General features: G+C 48.7%; 1 protein-coding gene across 1 annotated transcript in view; it reads right to left on the bottom strand.

Moving 5' to 3' along the window:
- Positions 1-230: 230 nt before the first annotated feature.
- The window catches only part of LOC120393048 (butyrophilin-like protein 1), a 44,888-nt gene continuing 17,267 nt past the window's right edge, over positions 231-27,851 (bottom strand). The window contains exons 8-13 of the mRNA XM_039517679.1: positions 26,808-26,834; positions 26,052-26,078; positions 24,388-24,414; positions 23,590-23,616; positions 22,055-22,081; positions 231-262 (exon numbers count right to left, since the gene is read on the bottom strand). Of these exons, the coding sequence (XP_039373613.1) occupies positions 231-262; positions 22,055-22,081; positions 23,590-23,616; positions 24,388-24,414; positions 26,052-26,078; positions 26,808-26,834 (167 nt within the window). The remainder of the gene's footprint in view (positions 263-22,054; positions 22,082-23,589; positions 23,617-24,387; positions 24,415-26,051; positions 26,079-26,807; positions 26,835-27,851) is intronic.

The raw sequence follows: 27,851 nt of genomic DNA, 5'->3' as shown, positions 1-27,851 counted from the left end.
TCAGTGTAGACTTACCCTTTCTCTTGCTCACTTCCTCTGCAAAAAGAAGGAAACATTTCAGTGTGTGAATATTTTTGTCTATACAGGGTTTAGCTAAGGTTTTCTATGGAAGTAGGAGTTAGATATGGAATGAGCTAGTTAGAAAATCAAAGGAAGGGAGTATTGAAAGCAATCTGCTATGAGCTATCAAGTACAGATAAAATACTGGGCTATCTCATTATAAACATGATCTAGGTCTTCTTTCTCTGCATGGAGCTTTTTCCTGAAAAGAAAGGAGCATAAAGATCCCGATAAAGGGAAAATCCTGATGTATTTGTATCTTTGTATTTGCTATGTCACTTCCACAGTTAAAGTTAACAGGGATGAGGCGAGATACTACACTACTTACACTCCTCCACTGGGACCAGTGAGCAACAACAAGACAACAGGCAGAAAACAGGAGAGGAGAAAAAACTTTCTTGCTCATCTGGTTGCATCCTGATTGGCCTTGGGCCCCATGAAGTCTGTCCTAGGGTGTGAAGAACCTTTTCACTGATCATTTGTCTATGGAGAGAGCATAACCTCAGATAAGGGTGGATGCTGGGGCATGGAACAGGGGATGGGCTCTTCACTTGCTGCTAATGCCCTCCTCATCCTACTCTAACAAGTTTTATTTGGCTCTTCAACCGCCCCATGAGAGCATTAAGGGGCAGCCTTGATGCGCTTTCAGAGATCTGGCCCTGAGGGGGCTGGATAAGTTGGTGAGTCTTTCAGGCCAGTGTGGGATTCTGGGGGACTTTTACAGGGAACTTGGTCTAATTGAAAAACCTTCTTTAGGGGCTGGGGAGTCTTAACTTGATTTCACACAGGGTGGGAGGCGCTACAATTCACACCCATAATCCTCTCCAGTGAGGCCTGGGAGAAGCAAGTGGTGGGGAGCAACCAGCCAGAGCAGAGAAATGGTTTTACATTCCCTGGAACAATGTGCCTGAGGGTTTAAGTATTCACATGAGGGAGCACTGGCAGTCGCCTGCAGCCTTCACTCTATCTTGATAGAGTTTTTGGATGGGAATTGCATCATGTGAATGGTTCATTCCTGCTATTTCAAGGAACAGCTAATATCAGACAGCTGTCAGAGGTAGATGGAGGGGCAGAGTTTAGGAAACATTTTTTTTTCTTTCCTACAAAAAAATTGACAACACTCAGGCTGCTGGTGAGCTGACATCGTTACTCATCATGCTATCCAGTATTGCTTCATTGTGTCACTGTGCTCCCTGTCTCTCTGTATCCCTCTCTTGTCTCTTGGTAATCATTTTTATCAGCTACAAAATGTACTAAATAATGAAATGTGTAATAAATATGAAATGCCAAATCTTATGTTTTGGCTAATTTTAAGCAAGTGCAAGTGTAACACACACACCTTCTGGATGTGATGTTCTGTGCCATCTAGTGGCACGACGACCAGTTAGAGAGAGAGACTTAAATGTGTTTTCTCTACAGACTAAGCTAACAGGCAGATAGCTTTTAGCTCATGCAATAGATGATCATGCTCTAAGCTCCAAAGGTTGCCAATTCAATCCTGCCCACCTGCGACCAGGGTCTGTTGGTGTTACATTTACTCTTCAAAAATTGGACAGAAAGGTCCAAGTCTGTGAAACACCCCAGGCATGTTTGGATTTTCTAGGAAAGGCAGATCAGAGTGAAGTTTCATGGCATTTCACTCTCCCGTTCCCCTCTCCCCGCCTCAGTTCCAAGCAGGCTCCCTTAGAGAAAATGTCACCCTGGGAGAACTTGTATTTTGGCGCCCCTGGCACTTGCTGCCTCCTTGGGCTCCCCTCCTACCCTCTATTGCCCCCGTCTCCCCGCTGCCTCCCTGGGGCCCCCAGATCCCACCATTACATCTGACCTCCACTGCCTCCATCACCACTGGTCCCCATGGCCTCCCACCTCCACATCACCCCTGGGCCTCCTGCCTTTGTGGGTTCCCAACCAACCCCTCTATTACTGCTGGCCTTCACTGCATCCCCTGGCCCCCATCCAATCCCCGATTGCCCCTGATGCCCACTACCTCCGCATCCCCCGTGGTACTGCTGCCTCTCTGGGCTCCCAACCCACCTCCATCAGTCCTGGCCTCCATCCATCCATCCTCTCCATCCATCCCACCATCATCCCTGCCCTTTGCTGAAACCCCAGGCTCCCCACTCCCCCATCATCCCGAAGCCCCACTACCTACCCTCCCCCCACCACATTGACTGGAGCTTCCTTCTGTGGCCTTGCACCCAAGGCCTGCCCTTCTTCTGGCCTCTTGACGATCTCACCCCACCCCCAACCACAGTTAACTAGGCAGTGGCCCACATCGCCCAACTGTAAGGCTGGCCCTCGTTCAGAGTAAAGGTGGATGTCATGGGGAAGAGCGGGAGGGACTGCACTCCAGCTATTCCTGGGAACATGGGCAACTGACTGTAGGTAAGAGCAGTTCTGAGGGAGCTGTTGTCAGTGTCAGGGACTGGATCCAGAGCACCAGGAAGTACAAAGATGGCTTTGTAGAAGCAGCAAAGAAGCAGCACCTTATAGACTAACAGACGTTTTGCAGCATGAGCTTTCGTGGGTGAATACCCACTTCTTTGGATGCAAGTAGTGGAAATTTCCAGGGGCAGGTTTATATATGCAAGCAAGAAGCAAGCTAGAGATAACGAGGTTAGTTCAATCAGGGAGGATGAGGCCCTGTTCTAGCAGTTGAGTGAAAACCAAGGGAGGAGAAACTGGTTCTGTCGTTGGCAAGCCATTCACAGTCTTTGTTTAATCCTGAGCTGATGGTGTCAAATTTGCAGATGAACTGGAGCTCAGCAGTTTCTCTTTGAAGTCTGGTCCTGAAGTTTTTTTGCTGCAGGATGGCCACCTTAAGATCTGCTATTGTGTGGCCAGGGAGGTTGAAGTGTTCTCCTACAGGTTTTTGTATATTGCCATTCCTAATATCTGATTTGTGTCCATTTATCCTTTTCCTTAGAGACTGTCCCCTATCTCGAGGACTCTCTTTCTGCCCTGCCACCCCCACCAACATGATACAGTTCTGCAGCGATCTGGAAGCCTACCTTCGCCGTCTCTGACTTAAAGAATACTTTCAGGACAACACTAAACAGCACACTGATACACAGTTACCCTCCCACCAACAGCACAAAAAGAAGAACTCCACATGGACTCCTCCTGAGGGTCGAAATGACAGTCTGGACCTATACATTGAATGCTTCCGCTGACGTGAACAGGCAGAAATTGTGGAAAAACAACATCGCTTGCCTCATAACCTAAATCGTGCAGAACGCAATGCCATCCACAGCCTCAGAAACCAAAGAGGCTGATAAAGGAGGTGCTCTTATCATCATGAACAGGTCTGACTACCAAAAGGAGGCCGCCAGACAACTCTCCAACACCAAATTCTACAGGCCACTTCCCTCAGATCCCACTGAGGAATACACTAAGAAACTGCACCATCTACTCAGGACACTCCCTACACCAACACCGGAACAAATCAACATACCCTTAGAGCCCCGACCAGGGCTATTCTATCTACTGCCCAAAATCCACAAACCTGGAAATCCTGGACGCCCCATCATCTTGGGCATTGGAACTCTCACTGAAGGACTGTCTGGATATGTGGACTCTCTACTCAGACCCTATGCCACCAGCACTCCCAGCTATCTCCGTGACACCACTGACTTCCTGAGGAAACTCCAATGCATTGGTGACCTTCCAGAAAGCACCATCCTGGCCACCATGGATGTAGAGGCTCTCTACACAAGCATCCCACACACTGATGGAATACAAGCTGTCAGGAACAGTATCCCTGATGATACCACAGCACAACTGGTTGCTGAGCTCTGTGCCTTTATCCTCACACACAACTATTTCAAATTTGATGACAATATATATCTCCAGATCAGTGGCACCGCAATGGGCACCCGCATGGCCCCACAATATGCCAATATTTTTATGGCTGACCTGGAACAACGCTTCCTCAGCTCTCGTCCACTCACGCCCCTTCTCTACCTATGCTACATTGATGACATCTTCATCATCTGGACCCATGGGAAGGAGACTCTGGAAAAATTCCACCACGATTTCAACAGCTTCCACCCCACAATCAACCTCAGCCTGGACCAATCTACACGGGAGGTCCACTTCCTAGACACTACGATGCAAATAATCGATGGTCACATTAACACCACCCTATACCGAAAACCTACCGACCGCTATGCCTACCTTCATGCCTCCAGCTTCCATCCTGGGCACACCACAAGATCCATTGTCTATAGCCAAGCACTGAGGTACAACCGCATCTGCTCTAACTCTACAGACAGAGACCAACACCTACAAAATCTCCACCAAGCATTCTCAAATCTACAGTACCCGCACGAGGAAATAAGGAAACAGATCAACAGAGCCAGACGTGTACCCAGAAGCCTCCTACTGCAAGACAAACCCAAGAAAGACACCAACAGGACTCCACTGGCCATCACATACAGTCCCCAGCTAAAACCCCTCCAGCGCATCATCAGGGAACTACAACCCATCCTGGACAATGATCCCACACTTTCACAGGCCTTGGGTGGCAGGCCAGTCCTCGCCCACAGACAACCTGCCAACCTGAAGCATATTCTCACCAGTAACTGCACACCACACCATAGTAACTCTAGCTCAGGAACCAATCCATGCAACAAACCTCGATGCCAACTCTGCCCACATATCTACACCAGTGACACCATCACAGGACCTAACCAGATCAGCCACACCATCACCGGTTCATTCACCTGCACGTCCACCAATGTAATATATGCCATCATATGCCAGCAATGCCCCTCTGCTATGTACATCGGCCAAACTGGACAGTCTCTAAGGAAAAGGATAAATGGACACAAATCAGATATTAGGAATGGCAATATACAAAAACCTGTAGGAGAACACTTCAACCTCCCTGGCCACACAATAGCAGATCTTAAGGTGGCCATCCTCCAGCAAAAAAACTTCAGGACCAGACTTCAAAGAGAAACTGCTGAGCTCCAGTTCATCTGCAAATTTGACACCATCAGCTCAGGATTAAACAAAGACTGTGAATTGCTTGCCAACTACAGAACCAGTTTCTCCTCCCTTGATTTTCACTCAACTGCTAGAACAGGGCCTCATCCTCCCTGATTGAACTAACCTCGTTATCTCTAGCTTGCTTCTTGCTTGCATATATAAACCTGCCCCTGGAAATTTCCACTACTTGCATCTGAAGAAGTGGGTATTCACCCACCAAAGCTCATGCTGCAGAACGTCTGTTAGTCTATAAGGTGCCACAGGACTCTTTGCTGCTTCTACAGAACCAGACTAACACGGCTACCCCTCTGATGAAAGATGGTTTTAAGTCACCATTTCCTCCCGTCCCACCCACAGTGAGTCCTGGCCAGGACACACTGTGTGCCAGAACGGAGGCCTGAGTGTGGATGATTTTGCAAGTTTGGTCCTTAAGCTGCTTCAGAATCAAGCTGCTTCTACACACTTCAGAGGGCATGATGTAAGGATTCCAGAAAATACAGTTAATGTTTGCACTGCCCATGTCCTCTGTGTGTGAGTGAGAGAGAAAGAGAGAGACAGAGAGTGAACCTGTTGAAATTTCCAGGCAGACTTACCCTTTAATTTCTTGAGAGATTCTGGAAAAGAAAAACAGCTCTTTAAATACCTGCACATTATTTTATGTAAGTTACATAGTTACAAAATGTAACTCATTTTTATTACAATCCATATGTCCTGAGAAATAAGTTCCAGCCCAATCAGTTGTTATAACACACTGTCAATTGTTCAGCTTACAGCATTTCTTCATTAAATTGTAGCATTTTTGGAACTAAAATCAATAGCTTGATATATCCCTGTGATTCACCAGCAGTTTATGGCTAGTTTGTAAAAGCATTAAACTGATTTCAATGGGAGTTAGGTATCTAAATGCCTTTAAAAACTGACCCTTAGTCCTCTAAGCAAAATTCACAGTTATTGATTTTAAAACCCAATGTTGAGCTGTATTCAATGGGACTACGTTGGATAAAGGCATATGTGGTTCTGTTCATAGGATCAGACCTAAGCTGCTACAGATCTTTACGTGGACAGGATCAAGTAAAGATTAAAAAAAAGAAAGCCAATAAACATGTGTATGTCCTGTTGATTGTCACTTAGTTGAACTGCTGTAAAATCCATGCAGACTTACTCCTTTCCTTCATGAGAGATACTGAAAAAAAAAAAGAAACACATTGAAAGGTCAGCACATTGCTTTATCCAAACTATGTCATTATAAAATCTAACCTGATTTTTGTCAACTAGAAATGGTCCTAAGTGATTAGCTGCAGAAGAACAATACTTTGGGGATTTTAACTAGATAATAATAAAACATTATCACCATACACTCCTATTATGGAGGCACACTAGTTCCAAAACAGTTAAGGGTTGAGATAGGCTCACTTTTTAAAAAAGGTGATTTTTCAAGAGCTCTAAAATCCATATATGATGCTGATGGTGTTTCTGTACCTTATCTCTATTTCCTGCTTTTCATATGTTTAAGTATAATTTGCACGACAATGGTATGGAACGTAATGGCGTGAAACACTCTCTGCATTCACAAAGATTTTGGTCAGTGAATAGGGCTCTTCCAGCAGTAGTGTTACAGTGTTTTATAAAGGTGAGTAAGAAATTGTATCCTCATTTTACAGAGGTGTAAACTGAGGCACAGACAGCAGAAGAGACTTGACTGTGGTGACATAAAAAGTGTGTGTCAGAGTCAGGAATAGTTTTCTTGTCACGTCACATGAGCTGGGTAAATACTGCAAACTGTGAACAATATGTTCTTGCCTGTCAATCTATCCTCTTACGACAATGAATTCTTTAACTGGCACTGACAATTGTGTTGACCAGGATTCACACATCCCCATGCAGCAGATGTTTTGTCTGTGGGTTTAATATGAGCTCTTAGGGAGGGAAACACATTATAAATTTAAGCCCACATGAAACTCTGTACAACCACCATCTTTTTTCTCACCATCCAAACTATTAACCATTGTATACACTTCCAGTCTTCAATAAAGAGGACTGGTCCTTTAATGAGCCTGCAAACAATTGCATTTTCCCAAAACAGAGAGGCATTTTTAATCGTTTTTCCCCCAATGAGCAGTTTCGTGCCCGGTAGTTCCAGTTTCCTTTTATTTCTACTTTCACTAGGCCTCTGCAGTCACTCTCTGTTTCACTGTGTTGCTGGATGAGAAGCCCAGCCTCATTGCCATTTATTGTATCTATGGCTCTTGGCACAGCTGAGTCCCAAATAACTCTGTTTATGAAATATAAACATGCAGGCAATATCTAGATGCCTACATAATGCTGCCCTGAGTGGTTTGTGGTTGCTTCAAAATTATAGAACATGGCAAGACCCTCCAGAGGGCTCACAGAGAATTTAAAGGGACACTACCTTATTACTACACAGAGTAATATAAGCATATGAAAGTAAGCAGGGCTGGCTCCAGACCCCAGCGCGCCAAGCGCACGCTTGGGGCGGCGTCCCGCGGGAGGGCGACAGGCGGCTCCGGTGGACCTCCCGCAGGCATGCCTGCGGATGCTCCACTGGAGCTGTGGGATCAGCGGACCCTCCGCAGGCACGTCTGCAGAAGGTCCACTGGAGCCGTGGGACCGGCGACCGCCAGAGCGCCCCCCCCCCGCGGCGTGCCGCCCTGCTTGGGGCAGCGGAATTCCTAGAGCCGCCCCTGAAAGTAAGATGGCATTGCCAACCCAAAAGCTTAAAAAAATGACAAATAACCCATCTCACCCCTCCCCCGCACCCAAACAAAACCCTTCCAGGATTAAAAAAATACATTTTTTGTTCTGTCTTCTGGTTTTTGGACTCCTCCCACCATCACCCATGTGGGTGACAATCAGTGTTGTTAACTCTCATATATTTATAGTGAATTAGATGATTTTGTCCCCTGCTGCAGGAGCGCTTGCCAGAATACCCAGTAGTCACTTCACTGGAGCTCGGTAAATACTGCAAACTGTGAACAACATTTTCTTGCCTGTTAATCTATCCTCTTACAGCAATGAATTCTTTAGCTGGAACTAACAATTTGGTCGACCACTCTCCACACTCAGAGAGGCAGCTTCCTAGTGAAAACTAAGTTGTGTCACCAAATAGTTCTCCCCAAATAACCTCAGTATCTGTCATAAGCCCCATAGAAAATTTCCAGTAATTTCAATCCCAACAATTATTAAAGTAAATTCGAAAAGTGGTTGAAATCTAGACTTATGTCTTCCTTGTTCTCTGAAAACAAAGTAGCAAGTACGAAGAGAGTTGCCTATTTTGATACAGTGAATCCAGGAGTACAGACGAGTACTGGGAATGAACAAGCAGTCCAAATCCAAAGAATAAGGAGCTGGAGAGAGTATGAAAGAATCAAAGGAATGCAGCAGGCTGCAAGGCCAAGCAACTAAATGCAGCATCTCAAGAGGAGGAGGCATCTACATTGGTGGGGGGAAAAAAGTAGAGGTTTGTTTTATTTTTTTTAACTGATAATGCTTTCCATTTATTGAGCCTTCTGCTAAAACTGATTGCCACAAGAAAAGTCACTGTAAATAAAGGAAACACTTTGATACAGAAACCACTGGTTCAGATGCCTGCTCCTTCAATAGTTCCAGGACCAAGTTATTTCTGCCAATATAGAAGCAAACTATTGGCTTGTGTGCAGTTATCTGGGAGGAGCCAGTCAGTGTCAAACTCCTCACCTTTGGACTGTCTCAGTAAATGCTGATAGGCCTAATCAGCCAACAGTCCATTGCAGACAAATGGAATAACAATGCATGAGGATAATTACCAAAAAATTGAGATTGTACATGAGTTTATTGTGACTATTTTGTCTCATGTGCACACGTTCTGTGAATATTCCAGCAAACAGATTTATTTGGTGCCTGTTCAGTTCAACTGTAAATTTTCAGTTACCGTCACAGAAAGTCATTTTCAGACCCAAGATTTTTCCTGATTCAGGAAGGTACATAAGCACAATGTTCTATATGAATAGCTCAGTTAGCCCTATCATTGAATCCCAGCCCACAGCTCAGCCACTAGAATGATCTTACTGCATTCATCAAGACAACAGTAACAATCAGATTTTCAATCTGGATCACCAAAAATTGATTTAACTTTAAAGATTCTGAGAAAAATTTTCTGCTAATTAACACTCTTCCTGTGAACTAATTTACAACAATGTCAAGAATTTCAATACTAGTTTTTGGAAAAGGAACCAGTAAACAATGATTTAGTTGAATGGATAGGTTACAACATTGACAGTAATAGATGAAATCCTGCCCCACTGAAATAAATGGGAGATTTGCTATTGACTTCAATAGGGCATAATTTCATCCAATAAATCACTCCCAGATCAATTACAGATACAGAATTCCCATAAACAAACTGCCTCTTGGCCTAGAGGTGAAGAATGGGCCCTGCCCTGCTTGTTGATGTACTACGCAGCTGACATATTGTCCATGAGAACTCAGACTGTTGTGTTCATAATGTGGGGCAAGAATGCCTGGCAAGCCACTGGACTGCCCTGAGCAAGATGATGTTGCTATGGAAAGAAAGCTCCTCCCTGAACCACAGATCTTGAGTCCTGAGGTGCCCCGCATGGGCTCCCCAACCCAGAGCTGAGACATTGGAGACCAAGTGAGAGGATGGTTGGGTTTTTTTGAAGGGAACCCCTTTGCAAACCATCCAATGGTCCAACCACGTCAAGGAGTGGAGGATGTGACGTGGCACCATGATTGCCCTGTTCAAGTGGTGTCTGGAAGGGCAGTATACCATGCCAGCCAGGCTTGGAGAGGTCTGAGTGTCAGCCTGGCATGTGGCACTACATAAGTACATGAAGCCATGTGACCGAGAAGGCTCAAGCAAAGCCAGACGGTCACAATCGACTTCGTACTAGCATCTAGATAGCCCAAAAACATTCCTTCAGGAAGAAGGCTCTTGCCAACTGGGAGTTGAGCACCACCCTGATAAATTCTATTTTCTGGATAGGTGTCAAGGTCAACTTCTGCACATTGATGAGAAGACCTACTGCTTGGGGGGAGGAATCACTCAGTGGTTTCAGCATTAGCCTGTTAAACTCAGGCTTGTAAGTTCAATCCTTGAGGGGGTCACTTAGGGATCTGGGGCAGAAATCAGTACTTGGTCCTGCTAGTGAAAGCATGGGGCTGGCCTCAACAACCTTCCAAGGTCCCTTCCAGTTCTAGGAGATAGGATATCTCCATTAATTTAATTTTGGAAGGTCAATGTCAGACTTCACTAGTGCTCGAGACTGGCCCTTCATGAGCCAGTCATTGAGATACAGGAACACGTGGACTCCTCTTTACCTCAGAAATGCTGCCACCACTGTCATGCACTTGTGAAGACTCATGGGTAGGCTGAAAGACTGAATGGCAGGGCAGTGGATTGATAATGATTCTGGTTCACCACAAACCTCAGAAACCTTCTGTGGCAGTGGAAAACTGAGATGTGGAAGTATGTGTATTTTAATTTGAGGGTGGCATACCAATCCCCTGAATCCAGTGATGGGTGATGGAATGATGGATGACAAGGAGAACCATGCAGAACTTCAGGCTCCTGAGATAGCGATTGAGCTGACACAGGTCTAGAATGGGTCTGAAACCTCCCTTGGCCTTGGGTACCAGAAATAGATCCTTTTTCCCCTTAACAGCAGCAGAACCTCTTCTACAGCTCCCATCTGGAGGAGAGATAGCACTTCCTGGTCTAGCAGTAGCTCATGAGATGAGTCCCTGAAGAGGGATGGGGAAGGTGGGTGGGAAATTGGGTTAGAAATAAACTGAAAGATGTAACCAAACTCAAATGGGATCAAAATCCAGCAGTCACAGAATGTCAGGTTTGAAAGGGACCTCAGGAGGTCATCTAGTCCAACCCCCTGCTCAAAGCAGGACCAATGAATCCCCAGGCAGATTATTATCCCAGTTCTCTCAATGGCCACTTTGAGGATTAAACTCACAACCTTGGGTTTAGCAGGGGAATGTTAAAACCACTGAGCTATCCCTACCCTACCCACTGAAAAAGCATGAAAGGTGATTTGAAAAGATAGGGGTGACCTGCTCCTGGATAGTAATTGGTAGGTTGTCCTCAATCAACTTGTCAAAATAAGTGATTTCAGGAGACAGAGTGTCGTGGGGATGACTGAGGATCCTATGGAGGAGGAAGATGGCAGAGGTGGCCTATGGCCGAACCCCTTTTTTGTCCTTCGCCACTGCCAGCTGGACATAGAAATGCCCGTAATGCCGTGGCCTATATGGTCTCCTGGATTGTGCTGGAGAATGCAGGCCCAGGGACTTTAGTGTTACCCTGGAGTCTTTTAGACCATGCAGTCTGGCATCAGTTTGCTCTGAAAAGAACAAGTATCCCTCAAACAGCAGGTCCTGGAAGATTTGATGTACTTTCTGCAGGGACCTTTATGCCTGCAACTATGAGCTCCTGCGCATGGTAACTGCCGTGGCCATAGATCTAGCTGCGGAATCCCTGGCATCCAGGGCTGCCTGCAGAGAGGCCCTGGCCACTGTCTTGCCCTCCTCCATGATGGTTGAGAACTCCTACTGGGTGTCAGGGGAAGTCTGTCCTTGAACTTGTTCATTGCTCCCCACATGCTAATGTGATAGTGACCTAGCAGTGCCAGCCAGTTTACTATGCAAAGTTGAAGCCCCCCAGTAGAGCTGGCTTTCCTGCCCAGTAGGTCCAGCTTCTGGGGCTTCTTCGCCTTTGGAGCGGACCCTGTTTGGCCTGACGGTCCTTCTTATTAGCAGCCACCGCAACAAGTGAGGCTGAGAAAATAAAAGCTCACATCCCTTGGCTGGCCCAGAGTACTTCTACTCTGTCTTCTTGGCAGTAGGAGGGAGGGAGGCTGGGTTCTGCCAGAGAGTCTTAATAGGTCCCATAATGAAAGGCTGAAAGAATTGAGTTTGTTTAGTTTGGAAAAGAGAAGACTGAGAGGGGACTTGATAGCAGTTTTCAGGTATCTAAAAGGGTGTCATCAGGAGGAGGGAGAAAATGTGTTCACCATAGCCTCTAAGGATAGAACAAGAAGCAATGGGCTTAAACTGCAGCAAGGGAGGTTTAGGTTGGACATTAGGAAAAAGTTCCTAACTGTCAGGGTGGTTAAACACTGGAATAAATTGCCTAGGGGGGTTGTGGAATCTCCATCTCTGGAGATATTTAAGAGTAGGTTAAATAAATGTCTATCCGGGATGGTCTAGACAGTATTTGGTCCTGCCACGAGGGCAGGGGACTGGACTTGATGACCTCTTGAGGTCTCTTCCAGTCCTAGAGTTTATAAATCTATAATGGCCTCATACAAGGGGAGAGTGACCTTTGCAGGAGCCGCCACCAATAAAATGGCCAAGAAGCTGTCAGAAGGCTCTTGATAACTTCAGCCTGCAGGCTCAGATTGGACGCCACCCACTTTAATAAATCCTGATGGGCCCTCAGGTCATTCTGTGGCAGGGATGTCTCTTTCACCATTAACTCATCATCTGGTGAAAATGAGGAGGAGGCAAATGTGACAGAGCGGGGCGGATTTGACCTGGGAATGTTGCAGGGAGGTTACATTGGGGATGAGAAGAAATCTACCTGTGCTGTAACCTGAGCCAGGAGGGGGGTTGGGAAAATTTACACCATCTGCCTAGGGAGACTGAACAAATGGAGGAGGAGCAGAGGGGAGGGGGAAGAGAGCTGCTGCAGGGATTTTTTGTTTCAATTTGGGCTGGTGGTACACTGCAGGGAACCCCAAGCTGGGGGTCTAAGCTCCCTGAAACAGAGAAGGACTTGATTGAGGGGTCCTAGTTGTGCCTACAAGCTATGCTGTAGACTGGGTTCCCATTGTCCAAGAAACCTTCAGTCTTACTGGCTGGCTGAAAGTCACTGTGACTCCCAGGAAGAGGGGTGCAGGGCCCTGACTCCCCGACACTCCGTGACAGCAGGCACCTCCAAAGCTCCACTGTGCCCTCCCTGCTGGCACTCGTTGGTACTGGCTTCAGTACCAGTTTTGGTACCAGGATGCCCCCCAGGCTTGGCACTGAGCACACACCCCACTACTGTGGGGTGTGTGCCGGTGTCTGACTCCAGTGTCTCACAGTGCAGTACTGGTGGTACCCTACTCTCAGGCCTGGTCTACACTAGGACCTTAAATCGAATTTAGCAGCGTTAATTCGAACTAATCGCTCAACTGTCCACACCAGGAAGCCATTTAATTCGAACTAGGGGGCTCCTTAGTTCGAATTTGGTACTCCACCCTGACAGGTGGAGTAACGCTAAATTCGCACTTGCTAGCTCGAATTAGGCTAGGTGTGGATGCAAATCGAACTTAGTAGCTCCGGGAGCTATCCCACACTGCACCACTCTGTTGACGCTCTGGACAGCAGTCCGAGCTTGGATTCTCTGGACAGCCACACAGGAAACGACCTGGGAAAATTTGAATTCCTTTTCCTGTCTGGACAGTTAGAATCTCATTTCTTGCTTTGACATCGGGGCGAGCTCCGCGGCACCTGCAACGATGCAGAGCTCTCCAGCAGAGGAGTCAGCCCAATGGAAGAATAGAAAGAGATCCCCAGCATGGGGGAAGACCGGGAAGTCCAGGATCTGATCGTTGTGTGGGGCGAGGAGTCTGTGCTGTCGGAGCTGCGCTCCAACAAGCATAATGCAAAGACCTTCGAGAAGGTCTCCCAAGCCATGACACAGAAAGGATACAGCCGGGATGCAATGCAGTGCCGCGTGAAAGTCAAGGACCTGAGGCAAGGCTATCAAAAAGTCAGAGCGGCAAACGGACGCTCCGGAGCACAGCCCCAGACATGCCGCTTCTACGAGGCACTGCATGCCATTCTCGGTGGGTCTGCCACCACTGTCCCACCAGTGACCGTGGACTCAGTGGATGGCATAGTGAACCAGGACAGTTCCAACTCGATGTTCGCCGATGGGGAAGACGAGGAAGGGTCCGTGGAGGAAGGCGCAGGCGACAGCGAACACAATGCCGCTTTCCCTGACAGCCAGGATCTCTTCCTCACCCTCACAGAGATCCCCTACCAACCCTCCCCGGCCGTTAACCCGGACTCAGAGTCAGGGGAAGGATCAGGCGGTAAGTCGTATAAACAAGAAAACATTTATTTGTACGAAAACATGTATACAAAAAATAGAAATTCTATATCTAAATACTATATCTAAAAGTTTTTAACGGGAAACTATACGAACAGTAGGTCCACACAGATTGGGATGGAACAATAGTCCTCCAGGGACAATTCCACAAATGCGTCAAAAAGTTCCTCAAATACCCTCCGCAGGAGGTTTCTAGGAAGAGGTGCCTTATTTGGTCCTCCGGTGAAGCACACTCTTCCACGCCACGACATCCGTAGATACAGGGGAACCATCGCCTCAACCAGCATGGCCGCGTAGGGTCCCGGTCGGTGAAGTGCTTCCCTTAACATCCTGTCTTTCTGTACTTGAGAGACCCGCCTCAGGGTAATCTCGTTCTTGAAGTGCTGCATCTAATTAGGGCAATTAGCGAATAGTTACTGTTCTTAATGGTTTACTTATACTTTGCATAACAAAGCCCCTCGCTTAGCAGCCATGTGCTGTAGGCCACAGAGGAAAAGCATACATTGATCTTTCCCCTGCAGTGTCGGGAGTGGCTGGAAAAGGGTCATAGTATCTGATTTCCAGATTGCCTTTAGCAGGAGGGCACATCTATCCGTTAACTGGTAAGCATAATCTACTGTAAGGCTTACCAGGACTGTCTGCTAGACGGATTCAGCTATCTCTCCCGACTTCTCCGCTCTCCTGTGCAATGCCGCAGCCAATCAGAGCGTAGCCCAAAATGTCGTGCTTGTCTTGAGACCACGTGAGACTTGTTGCCCGGTATGGTCTTGCTCATAGAAATTGACTAGATGGTGTTCACTGTTCGCAAAAATGTATCTGTTCAAGGAAATCACTAACTTTCCCCATCACACAGCTTCGGCTCTTTCCCGGACTGCCCCGGCATCCCCCTCGCAGAGACTGGCAATGATTAGACGGCGAAAGAAGAAGACTAGGGACGAGATGTTCGCTGAACTGATGGCCTGCTCCCGAGCAGAGGCTGCAGAGCAGAAACACTGGAGGGAGACCCTATGTGAGCATCATCGCACACTCATGGAACGTGAGGATAGGTGGAGGCAGGAAGACCAGCAGACCACCCAAACGCTGCTTGGTCTCATGAAGGAACAAACGGACACGCTTCGTCGCCTTGTTGATGTCCTGCAGGACCGCAGGCTGGAGGACAGGGCCCCCCTGCAGTGTCTCTGCAATCGCCCTCCCCCGCCAAGAAGTCCTGGCCCCCCCTCACCCAAAAGTACAAGACGGAGGGGCGGTAGGGGCCGTGAGAACTGTCACTGAACCAGAACAGAGCGACCGTGTACCCCGCACTTCTCACGTTAGAAATTTGTAGAAGTGCTTCCCTTATAGGCTCAGCCAGTCCCAAATCCAAGTTTCATCCCCCCACTGTTTATTAGATTAATAAAAGATGTTTGCTGTTAATCACTGTTTCGGTCATGTCAGAGGATTTTTCGGTGTATGGGGTGGACAGGGGTTTCATACTTGCACGGTATAGCCTACAGTACAAGGGTACAGACTTGGGGAAAGGATCAACTGCAGGGCACACACACACTGCAGTCAGTAGGCACCAGGGTCATTCTGTGTTGTGTATGCTGCCCCTGGTCATTCCGTAATGTGTATGCTTGTCCAGGGTCCTAGCGCCTGCCACGCCATTAATGTAAAGGCAGGCTGCCCTTTCCATGCACTTCCAACGGATCAACGAGCCTATCCGCTGCCCTGAGCCCCAACAAGAGCCCTCATCCACGGACAGATACTCACCCTTCTCCCACACCCATCACCCCTTCCTACGCACAAACCCGCAGCCCACTGCCGTCATCCAAACCCCTATGCAAAGAAGGCACCACTCGCCCCTTCCTGCAAACCCTCCCCTTCATGCAGAACCACTTTCAGCCGTCCCCCACCCCAGAGACCTATGTAGGACCAGGAGGATGTCAGTCCTCTATGGAGGAAGCGGTCTGTACGTCAGTGCACACCGTGCCCAGCACAGTATGCGTCCATGTTTCAACACCAGAACAGAAATGCAAAGTAAAACAAAGATTTATTAATAATTAGTGTAACAATTACTTTGCTTTAAAACGTGCTTTGGAAGTGGGGGAAACTTGGAGAACGCGGCATGTAGCCGCAGATCGAAATCGACACAAACAGACACAGGCCCAGGGTCAGTTTCTCTTGAAAGCAAGTGGAGAGTCATAGGTTACCCTGATCTCCGAGGAAACTTGCTTTCAAAGCCTCCCGGATACACAGCGCTTCCCGCTGGGATATTCTCTCGGCACGGGTGTCTGGCTGAGCATAAACTGCAGCCAGGCGATTTGCCTCAACCTCCCATCCGGACAAAAAGGCCTCGCCCTTGCTCTCACACAGATTGTGCAGCACACAGCAAGCAGCAATAACTACGGGGATATTCTTTTCGCTGATGTCCGAGTGAGTCAGTAAGCTCCGCCATCTCCCCTTGAGACGTCCGAAAGCACACTCCACCACCATTCTGCACTTGCTCAGCCGGTAGTTGAAGAGTTCCTTCTCTCTGTCCAGGGCGCCTGTATAGGGCTTCATGAGCCAGGGCATTAGCGGGTAGGCTGGGTCCCGAGGATCACTGTAGGCATCTGCACATCCCCAACCGTGATTTTGTGGTCCGGGAAGAAAGTACCTGCCTGGAGGAGTCTAAAGAGACCAGATCTCCTGAACACACGCGCGTCATGAACCTTGCCCGCCCACCCGACGTTGATGTTGGTAAAACGTCCCCTATGGTCCACCAGTCCTTGCAGCACCATTGAAAAGTAGCCCTTTCGGTTAATGTACTCGCTGGCCTGGTGGGCTGGTGCCAGGATAGGGATGTGAGTCCCATCTATAGCCCCACCGCAGTTTGGGAATCCCATCGCGGCGAAGCCGTCTATGATGACCTGAACGTTTCCCAGGGTCACTACCTTTGAGAGCAGTTGCTCAACGATTGCGTGGGCTACTTGAATCACAGCAACCCCCACGGTAGATTTGCCCACGCCAAAGTGGTTCGCTACTGACCGGTAGCTGTCTGGCGTGGCAAGTTTCCAGAGGGCTATGCCCACTCGCTTCTGCACAGTCAGGGCTGCTCGCATCCGTGTGTCCTGGCGCTTCAGGGCAGGGGCCAGCAAGTCACAGAGTTCAAGGAAAGTGCCCTTACGCATCCTGAAGTTTCGCAGCCACTGTGATTCGTCCCAGACCTGCAGCACTATGCGGTCCCACCAGTCCGTGCTTGTTTCCCGGGCCCAGAATCGCCGTTCCACACCATGAACTTGACCCATTGCCACCATGATCTCCACTGCGCGGCGTACCCTGCTTTCTGAGAGGTCTGCGCCACTCTCCTCAACGCGCTGCCGGAGCCTCCTCACCCGATTTCTCAGCAGCTGACTGTGGAAGAGGTGGACGATAAGGTGCGAGGAGTTGACAACGGCCATAAGTGCAGTGATGATCGCAGCGGGCTCCATGCTCGCAGTGCTGTGGCGTACGCGCTGAAACTGACCAGACAAGGGCGCGAACAGATTTCCCGCCGGCGCTTTCAGGGAGGGAGGGCGGTTGTGAGTGCCGGTTGAATGATGACAGTTACCCAAAACCACCCTCGACACATTTTTCCCCCAGCAGGCATTGCGAGCTCTACCCAGCATTCCAATGGGCAGCGGGGACTGCGGGAACTGTGGGATAGGTTCCCACAGTGCCCCGCTTCCAAAGTCGACGCTGGCCCCGTTACTGTGGACTCAGAAATTCGAATTAGTGTATTTACTGTGGATACACAAATTCGACTTCGTAAGGTCGAATCCACAAATTCGACTTAATTGGATTTGAAATAGTCTGGTAGTGTAGACAAGGCCTCAGAGAATACTGAGTAGGAACATCTAGGGCTGGTGCCTTGACCCAGGGAAACCCCCACAGATTCCAAAAGACCACTGGACCAGAACCGGCCACCTTGGGACAATGGACCAAGTGTTCTGGGGCATCATGGCTTGCAGTGCATCAGACGACACTGATGGGACCGGGGAACGACGTCATGGCGATGCCTCAGATGATTAGGGGATTCCCCGGAGAGCAGCCTCAGTACTGGCCTGAAGCTGGTGGACATCTCAGAGCTGGCAGGCGGTGCCTGCAGTGCTGCTTCTTGTGCCCCCAGAGAACCCGGTACTGGCAGAGTTAGTATGTTTCTAGCTGCTGCATAAGCTTCCGGGGTGGATGGTACCACAAACTGGTCAGCACGCTGGCGGGAAGAGGGTCACACCTCCCTTCACAGGGTTTGTGTTGCCGGTGCAGATGACTGTGCCAGCGGCTGCCACAATGTCAGAGAGGGAGAGTGGCCCAGTGTAGGTATTGCCTGTCCCTGTCCACGGGTCTTGCCTTGTCTCTGTCCACTCTTTTATCTCCCTTTGGTGCAGGAGAGCAGCTCTTCTCACGGTGCCCCTGATGTTACTTCTTGGGCACCGGTGACAAGGACTAGTGCCATGAGCTTCTGGCAGTGGGAGATGCGCTGCGCACTGAAGTTCATGCGCTCAATATTGAGTCAGATCTCAGCTCAGAGGCGGGTCTCAATACTGCCTCCATCAGGTTATGGCACGGTCTTTCTGAGTACTTGGTTTAAACTCACAACAAATCTCGCAGTGATCTTTTCTGTGGCCTTCTCCCAAATACTTGAAAAAGCTCAAGGAAGGGTCACTGTTGAATATAAGTTTTAGAGAGGTAGCCATAATAGTCTGTATCAGCAAAAACAACGAGGAGTCCTTAGAGACTAGCAAATTTATTTGGGCATAAGCTTTCGTGGGCTAAAACCCACTTCATCAGATGCATGGAGTGGAAAATACAATGGAAATGTATAAATACACAGCATATGAAAAGATGGGAGTTGCCTTTACCAAGGGTGCATGGTCAGTGCTAATGAGCCAATTCAATTAAGGTGGAAGTGGGCTATTCTCAACAGTTGACAAGAAGGGAGGAAAATTCGCTTTTGTAGTGCTAATGCGTTCAATGTAATCAAGGTGGCCCATTTCAAACAGTTGATGAGAAGGTGGGAGTATCAGCAGGGGAGGAATTATTTTTTGTAGTCACCCATCCATTCCCAGTCTTTATTCAGGCCTAATTTGACGGTGTCCAGTTTACAAATTAATTCCAGTTTTGCAGTTTCTCGTTGGAGTCTGTTTTTGAAGTTTTTTTTGCTGAAGAATTGCCGCTTTTAAGTCTGTTTTTGAGTGTCAAGGGAGACTGAAGTGTTCTCCTGCTGGTTTTTGAATGTTATAATTTCTGATGTCAGATTTGTGTCCATTTATTCTTTTGCATAGAGACTGCCTGGTTTGGCCCTCTGCTATGTACATTGTCGAGCCCTCTGCCATGTCCTGTGGAGCTAGTGGCAGCTGTTATAACTAGAGTAACCCTCATGGAGGGGGCACTGGACTGACTCAGCATATGGGAATGAAAGAACTGGGAAAATGCAAAGCTGAGACTCACATCACCTCATTTGTACATCATATTTGGTGTTCAGTCTCGTACTCCTTCGCTGTACCCAAAAAACAGGTGCATAAACTGGAATTTCCCCAGATCCCTAGAGACCTTAATGCTCCTGAAAGTTGGATTCTGTCACATAGCAGGCCATGCTAATGCCATGTTTTATCATTGAATCATAGAAATTTAGAGCTGAAAGGGACCTCAAGAGGTCATCTAGTCCAGCTCCCTGAGCTGAGGCAGGGCCAAGTAAACCTAGGACATTCCACCGAGGGGAATATGAAAGGAGGCTGAGGCCTGTTTTGGGACACAGATTTGAGAGAGAATTTCTTGCAGACCCGAAATGAAAATGGATTGCTGGTCATTTGCTGAATGTTTTGGACAGAACAGAAAATAGTAAAAAAAAGAGAAACAACAATGGCAAAATATATTGAGGAGTTCAGGGTTCCTTTTTTTTTCTGCCATGATGTTAATTTCTTATTGTAGCCTCTTTGTATGGCACAAGGGGACTGGCTCCTCGGTCTCCAATTTTCCTAACCACCGAGTTACAGAATGTGTCTTATTTTCTCTCTCTCTGTGGTCCAGAGGCTGTTTAATTAGTTATCCAAATTTATGGTGACCAGACAACAAATGTGAAAAATTGGGATGAGGAAGGCTTGAGGAGAATATCCTCACCTATTGGTACAGGTGAACACAGACCCAAAGCCTTGGATCTTAAGAACAATGAAAAAACAATTGGTTCTTAAAAGAAGAATTTATTTAAAAAAAGATAAAAGAATCACCTCTGTAAAATCAGAGTATTTCTGATTTCTGCAGTATTAGATGCTTAGTTCAGATATGGCTTAGGGAGATGTATTTTCCCTGCCATGGTTCCTTGCTGACTCAGAGAACAAAGGAACTCGAAAACAAAAACCTTCCCCCACAGATCTGAAAGTGTCTTCTCCCCTTATTGGTCCTTTTGGTAAGGTGCCAACCAGGTTATCTGAGCTTCTTAACCCTTTACAGTTAAGGAGAGATTTTATGCTACCCTTAGCTGTATGTTTATGACAGGCCTGCACTGCTGCAGCCTGTCACGCGGCCTCAGACCTCCTATTTCTGTGCCGGGCAATCCCTTTGTGGTCCTCATTTGCAAACGTGTGTAACTCTAGGGTCAGTGGTTGGCAGGAGTTTAGCTAGAGAACAGCTCCATGGCGCTGGGTGCCCCTGGAGTTACTCTCCACCCTTAGAGATGTCGGGTCGGGTTCTGTCTCCACTCCTAGTAGAACAAGGTATGTGGTAGCTGCCATCAGAGTGCACCACACAAAACCCATATAGAGCATAGCAGGGTTTGGAGGCTCTGTTCATTCGAGACCCAAGCCTAGACTAGGATGGGGGAAAACAGGACAGGACTAAGGAGCCGAGGGCTGGGATAGCAGGGAAGCTGTGGGACTGAGGGATGCCAACAGAGCTGGGGTTGGGGAAGGAACACCAAGCCTGGGATAGCAGGGGGTGGTGTTTGCCCCATGGGGAGCCCCTTCACAGATCAGTTCTGGGGCCCCTAACAGTGACCTGGCATGTGTGGTGTGTGCGAGGTCACGCTGTGCAGAGGACACAATTCAGAGTCCTGGGCAGCACGGAGCAAGATGGAGCTGCTGACACCTGGCGAGTGAGATCTGGCTTTCAGGGGGGCCCTCGCTGCCTCAAGGTTCCCTGAAATTGTACATCTTGCATATGACTTATTCCACCACTAGCTGCAAGTCAGGATTGAGGGTAACTGGCAGAGCTGTGGGGCTGGAGAGCCCAGGGCTGGGATAGCAGGGGGCTGCAGGTTGGGATTGAGAGGCCCTGGAAGACCTGTGTGGACGTGGGAAACCACCACTGGGATAGTAGAATTTTGCATATCAGAATTGAGATCTATCCATAGAATTGCCTGGATGAAATTTGTCAAGACCCTCATCACATCCCCCTAAAGCGTATTCACTACATTCACTCTGTCATTAAGGATGATACTGAAATGTGAGATGCAAAGACTCCTGGTGTAACTAGGGGATGGACGTGCAGATGATTGGAGCTCACATCTGAGATCTGGCTTTGGCACAAAGCATGGAAACATGAGCCACGTTGTGGGAGGTGGTCCAGAAGAAACCTGCACTGCTGCAGTCATCTGTACAAAGCGGCTAGTCCCTTTCTGGTGTGTTAAAAAAATGTGATTGGCATTGGATTTGTCAAAGGCCAGGTGACACCTGTCTGTCTATCGAGACATAAGAGCAAGTGACCCTGTGTCTGCTGCACAGAGCTCACGGTGCTGCAGTGGATCTGGGGTGACTGTAATGTGATTTGTATGTTTGCCCAAACTTCACTCAGCCCTGTCATGCAGTGTCTGTGTCTGCTCAGAACCATGTGTTGCTGGGAGCTTCTGCCCAGGGGCTCTGTGAGGGAGGTGGATGAACTTACCAATCATCTCATGCAGCTTGTCACACTCTGGGGAGAAAAGAGAAGGAGACCATCATGGGTACAGCAGGGGTCGTTCTGAGCAGAGTGTCATGAGGCTGGAGTGACGGAAGCTCCCTAAAGTGGGGGGCCACATGTAGCCGTACTGTGGACCCAACCCACTGAACCATCCCTCCCCCTGAAGCCCTGCACTTGTCCTGCCCCTTTCCCTGAGCCCTCCCTCCGTGTGCTACCCAAGCCTCCTGAAGAAACACCCTCATGCTGCTACTTCTCCCCGAGCCAGTGCTCTCACACCAACCCTTCCCCTGAGATCCCATTCCCATGCCATTTCTTCCCCCCAAAACACACCCCTGAGCTAGTATGAGCATTCCATAAGAATTATCCCACAATGCCTGGTGCAGCATTGACCAGAGGGCTTCACTTGCAAGTGACTGATGCCAGATGTCTTGAAGCCTGACCACAGGCTCTTCTCACCCAGGAAGTTCAACCCCCCCCCCCCCGACCTGCTGACAGTTACCAGAACTACAACCTCAACTTTCTATTTAAACAAAGCACAGGACCAGGATGTTGTCCATGCAAATAGGCTTTTCCTTACCCAGTTCTGCTTCCTTTCTGTTACCTGCTCCTACCCCCTGACTCTGATCTCCTGGCAACCTAACCTTGCTGCTTCCTCACATCTGACTCCTGTTGCAACCACTGGGCATGACCGCCCATGCCCTGGTCATGACACTCAAGCAGAGCTAGCATGAATCAGCTACCTGAGCTGAGACACTCGCTCCTACCTACAGTGTACATGTACCTGATGAGCCAGGAGTGTCAGAACTGACAAGACGTGTCAGACAAAACTGTTGTTAATGAACAACAGACAAGGTCCCAGATCAGCCCTTAAACAAAGCCCAGAAATTGACACTGGGGGCAGCTCCTCCAGCAGATGGCACTGCCAGGAACGAGGGGAGGGAGCATCACACGGAACGTGTCACATAGCGAGAGGCCTGCACTGCGGCAGCCTGTCACCTGGCCTCAATCCTCCTATTTCTAGGCTGTGCAATTCCTTTGTGGTGCTGATTTGCAAAAGTGTGTAACTCTAGGGTTAGTTGGGGCTTTGTGGTACTAGATTTACTCTCCACTAGTAAAGATGTGGAGTCACACACAGTCTCAGCTCCCAGTGGAACACGCTAGGTCATGGGTCCCATCACAGTGAACCTCATAGACCCCACACAAAGCATAGAAGGTTTTGGATGCTCTGTTCATTCGAGGCCCAGACCTAAACTAGGATGGGGGGAAACAGGACAGGACTGAGAAGCTGAGGGCTGAAATAGCAGGAAAGCTGTCGGTTGGGGGACTGAGGGATGCAAACAGAGCTGTGGCTGGGGGAGGAAGCCCAGGGATACCACAAATTCTGCTGCATTTGTTACGCCCAAGGGCAGGGAGGGATGATCATGAACGAGACTCAAGTCCATACATTGTACAGGGGATTTTTCTTTCTGTAAAAGTGTGAAAGCACAGGCACACATTAAGTAGGGGGTTTAGTGAAGTACCTGCTTCAAAGGCCTTCCTCTGAGCATCTGAAATAGGGATCAGAAAAGAGTTATTAGAGACAGAGACAGGTGCTGTGTGCCCCATAATGACTGGGGTTAGTTACAGACACTGCACAACCTCACTCCCAGACCCAGCACAGGAGCCCTCAGCTTTGATAGGAGTGAGGCTGGTGGTTAGTGATACGCACCAACACACAGGAGCCCTGGGATTTACAAATCATCTAACCTTGATGGAAGATGTGGGTCTGGATCCTGATACAGCTCTGACATTCTCAACCTTCCGTCTCAGGGGAATTCCTTTTCTGTGTTACTAACAGCCGTTTGGAGCAAAAAAGCTATGCACTCCAGGTACAACTAGGGGATGGACATGCTGATTATTGAAGCTCACAGCTGGGGTCTGGCCTTAGCAACAAAGCATGGAAACATGAGTCTGTTTCTGGTCTTTTGCTCATCTCCACATTCTCGGAAATGGCCCAGAAGAGTCTGCACTTCTGCAGTCATCTATAGAAAGCATCTGACCCCCTCCTGCTCCATCAGAAGAATGTGATTGGCATTGGATTCTGAAAGGCAAAGTGACACTTGTCTGTCTATCCAGGCATGAGAGCAGGTAACCCTGTGTCTGCTGCATAGAGCTCATGGCGCTGCAGTGGATCTGGGGTGATTGTAATGTGATTTGTATTTTTGCCCAAACTTCACTCAGCCCTGCCCTACAGTATTGTTGCTTCTGTGTTTGCTCAGCACCATGTGTTGCTGGGAACTTCTGCTCAGGGGCTCTTCCGGGGAGGTGGATGAACTTACCAGTCGTCTCACGCAGCTTGGCACACTCTGGGGAGAAAAGAGAAGGAGACCATCATGGGTACAGCAGGGGTCGTTCTCAGCAGTGTCATGGGGCTGGAGCGACGGAAGCTCCCTAAAGTGGGGGGCCACATGTAGCCGTACTGTGGACCCAACCCACTGAGCCACCCATCCCCCTGAAGCCCTGAACTTGTCCTGCCCCTTTCCCTGAGCCCTCCCCCCCATGTGCTACCCAATCCACCTGAAGACACACCCTCATGCTGCGACTTCTCCCCGAGCCAGTGCTCTTGCACCAACCCTTCCCCCAAGATCCCATTCCTGCACCACCTCTTCCCCTGAAAACACACCCCTGCACTAGTATGAGCATTCCATAAGAATTATCCCACAATGCCCAGTCCAGCATTGACCAGAGGGATTCACTTGGCAAGGGACTGATGCCAGATGTCTTGAAGCCAGGCCCACAGGGCTCTTCTCACCCAGGAAGTTCCAACCCACCTTCCACTGACCTGCTGACAGCTACCAGAACTACAGTCTCAACTTTCTATTTAAACCAAGCACAGGACCTGGATGTTGTCCATGCAAATAGGCTTTTCCTTGCCTAATACTGCTTCCCTTGTGTTACCTGCTCCTACCCGCTGACTCCAATCTCCTGGCAACCTGACTCTGCTGCTTCCTCACATCTGACTCCTGTTCCAACTACTGGGAATGACTGCCCTGGTCATGACACTCGAGCAGAGCTAGCATGAATCAGCTACCTGGGCTGAGATGCTCGCTCCTACCTACAGTGTACATGTACCTGATAAGCTAAGAGCGTCAGAACTGACACGACGTGTCAGACAAAACTGTTGTTGATGAACAAAAACACAGGGTCCCAGATCAGTCCTGAAACACAGCCTACAAATTGATACTGGGGACAGCACCTCCAGCTGACGGCACTGCTGGGGCTGGGGGAGGAAGCCTCAAACCTCCTATTTCTAGGCTGTGCAATTCCTTTGTGGTGCTGATTTGCAGAAGTGTGTAACTAGGATTAGTGCTGGCAGGAGCTTAGCTGGGGAAGGGCTTGGTGGTGCTTTGTGGTACTGGATTTACTCTCCACCACTAAAGACGTGGGGTCACATAAAGTCTCAGCTCCCAGTGGAACAGGCTTGTTGGTGGGTCACATCAGAGTGCACCTCACAAAGCCCACACGGAGCATAGAAGGGTTTGGAGGCTCTGTTCATTCGAGGCCCAGACCTAGACTAGGATTGGGGAAAACAGGACAGGACTGAAAAGCTGAGGGCTGGAATAGCAGGAAAGCCAGGGTGAGTAGGGGGACTGAGGGATGCAAACAGCTGGGGCTGGGGGAGGAAGCCCAGGGATACCACAAATTCTGCCACATGTGTTACTTTGAAGGGCAGGATCATGAAGGAGACTCAAGTCCACACATTGTACAGGTGAGGGCTGAAATTGCAGGAAAGCTGTGGGTTGGGGGACTGAGGGATGCAAACAGAGCTGGGCTGGGGGAAGAAGCCCAGGGTTACCACAAATTCTGCCGCATTTGTTACTTCCAAGGGCAGGGAGGGATGATCATGAAGGAGACTCAAGTCCATACATTATACAGAGGATTTTTCTTTCTTGTGACAGTGTGAAAGCAGAGACACACATCAAGTAGGGGGTTAGTGAAGTACCTGCTTCAAAAGCCTTCCTCTCATCATCTGAAATAGAAAGCAGAAAAGAGTTAGAGACTGAGACAGGTGCCAAGTGATGCTGTGTGCCCCATAACGACTGGGGTAGTTACAGAAACTGCACAATCTCACTCCTAGCCCCAGCACAGGAGCCCTCGGCTTTGATAGGCGTGAGGCTGGTGGTTAGTGATACGGACCAACACACAGGAGCCCTGGGATTTACAAATCATCTAACCTTGATGGAAGACGTGGGTCTGGATCCCAACACAGCTCTGCCATTCTCATCCCTTCCGTCTCAGGGGAATTCCTTTTCTGTGTTACTAACAGCCCTTGGTAGGAACAAAGCTACGCACTCCGGGTATAATTAGGGGTTGGACGTGCTGATTATTGGAGTTCACATCTGGGATCTGGTCTTGGCAACAAAGCATGGAAACATGAGTCTGGTCTCTTGCTCATCTCCACATTTTCAGAAGGGCCTGTACAACGGCAGTTATCTATAGAAAGTGGCTGGCCTTCTCCTGATTGGTATTGGATTCTGAAAGGCAAGGTGACACCTGTCTATCCAGACAAGAAAGCAGGTAACCCTGTGTCTGTTGCGGAGAGTTCACAGTGCTGTGATGGGACTGGGGTGACTAATGTGATTTGTATTTTTGTCCAAACTTCACTCAACCCTGCTGTGCAGTGTCTGTGTATGCTCAGCACTGTGTGTGGCTGGAGGCCTCTGCCCAGGAGCTCTGCCGAGGAGGTGGATGAACTTACCCAACTTCTCACGCAGCTTGTCACACTCTGGGGAGAGAAGAAAAGGAGACAATCATGGGTACAGCAGGGGTTGTTCTGAGCAGAGTGTCATGGGGCTGGAGTAACAGAAGCTCCCTAAAAGTTGGGGCCCATCTGCAGCCTTACCATAGACACAACCCACTTTGCTGCTCCTCCCCCTGAAGTCCGGCTGTTGTCCTGCCTCTTTTCCTGAGGCCTCTCCGTGACCTACCCAATCCCCTTGAAGACTCACCCTCACGCTGCCCCTTCTCACCCAGCTAGTCATCTCACATAACCCCTTCCCTGGAGGTGCCATTCCTGCACCACCTCTTCCCCTGAAAACACACCCCTGAGCTAGTATGAGCATTCCATAAGAATTATTCCACAATGCCCAGCGCACCACTGACTGGATGTATTCACTTGGCAAGAGACTGATGCCAGATGTCTTGAAGCCTGACCTACAGGGTTCTTCTCACCCAGGAAGTTCCAACCCACCTCCCACTGACCTGCTCTCAGCTACCAGAACTACATGCTCAACTTTCTATTTAAATCAAGCACAGGACTAGGATGTTGTCCATGCAAATAGACTTTTCCTTGCCCAGTTCTGCTTCCTTTGTGTTATCTGCTCCTACCATAGAATCAGAGAATCAGAGAATCTCAGGGTTGGAAGGGACCTCAGGAGGTCATCTAGTCCAACCCCCTGCTCAAAGCAGGACCAAACCCAACTAAATCATCCCAGCCAGGACTTTGTCAAGCCGGACCTTAAAAACCTCTAAGGAAGGAGATTCCACCACCTCCCTAGGTAACCCATTCCAGTGCTTCACCACCCTACTAGTGAAAAAGTTTTTCCTAATATCCAACCTAAACCTCCCCCTCTGCAACTTGAGACCATTACTCCTTGTTCTGTCATCTTCTACCACTGAGAACAGTCTAGATCCATCCTCTTTGGAACCCCCTTTCAGATAGTTGAAAGCAGCTATCAAATCCCCCCTCATTCTTCTCTTCTGCAGGCTAAACAATCCCAGTTCCCTCAGCCTCTCCTCATAA

This window comes from Mauremys reevesii, unplaced genomic scaffold (genome assembly GCF_016161935.1).
Source record: "Mauremys reevesii isolate NIE-2019 unplaced genomic scaffold, ASM1616193v1 Contig14, whole genome shotgun sequence".
Lineage (NCBI taxonomy): Eukaryota > Metazoa > Chordata > Testudines > Geoemydidae > Mauremys > Mauremys reevesii.
This window is presented reverse-complemented; position numbering and strand designations above follow the sequence as displayed.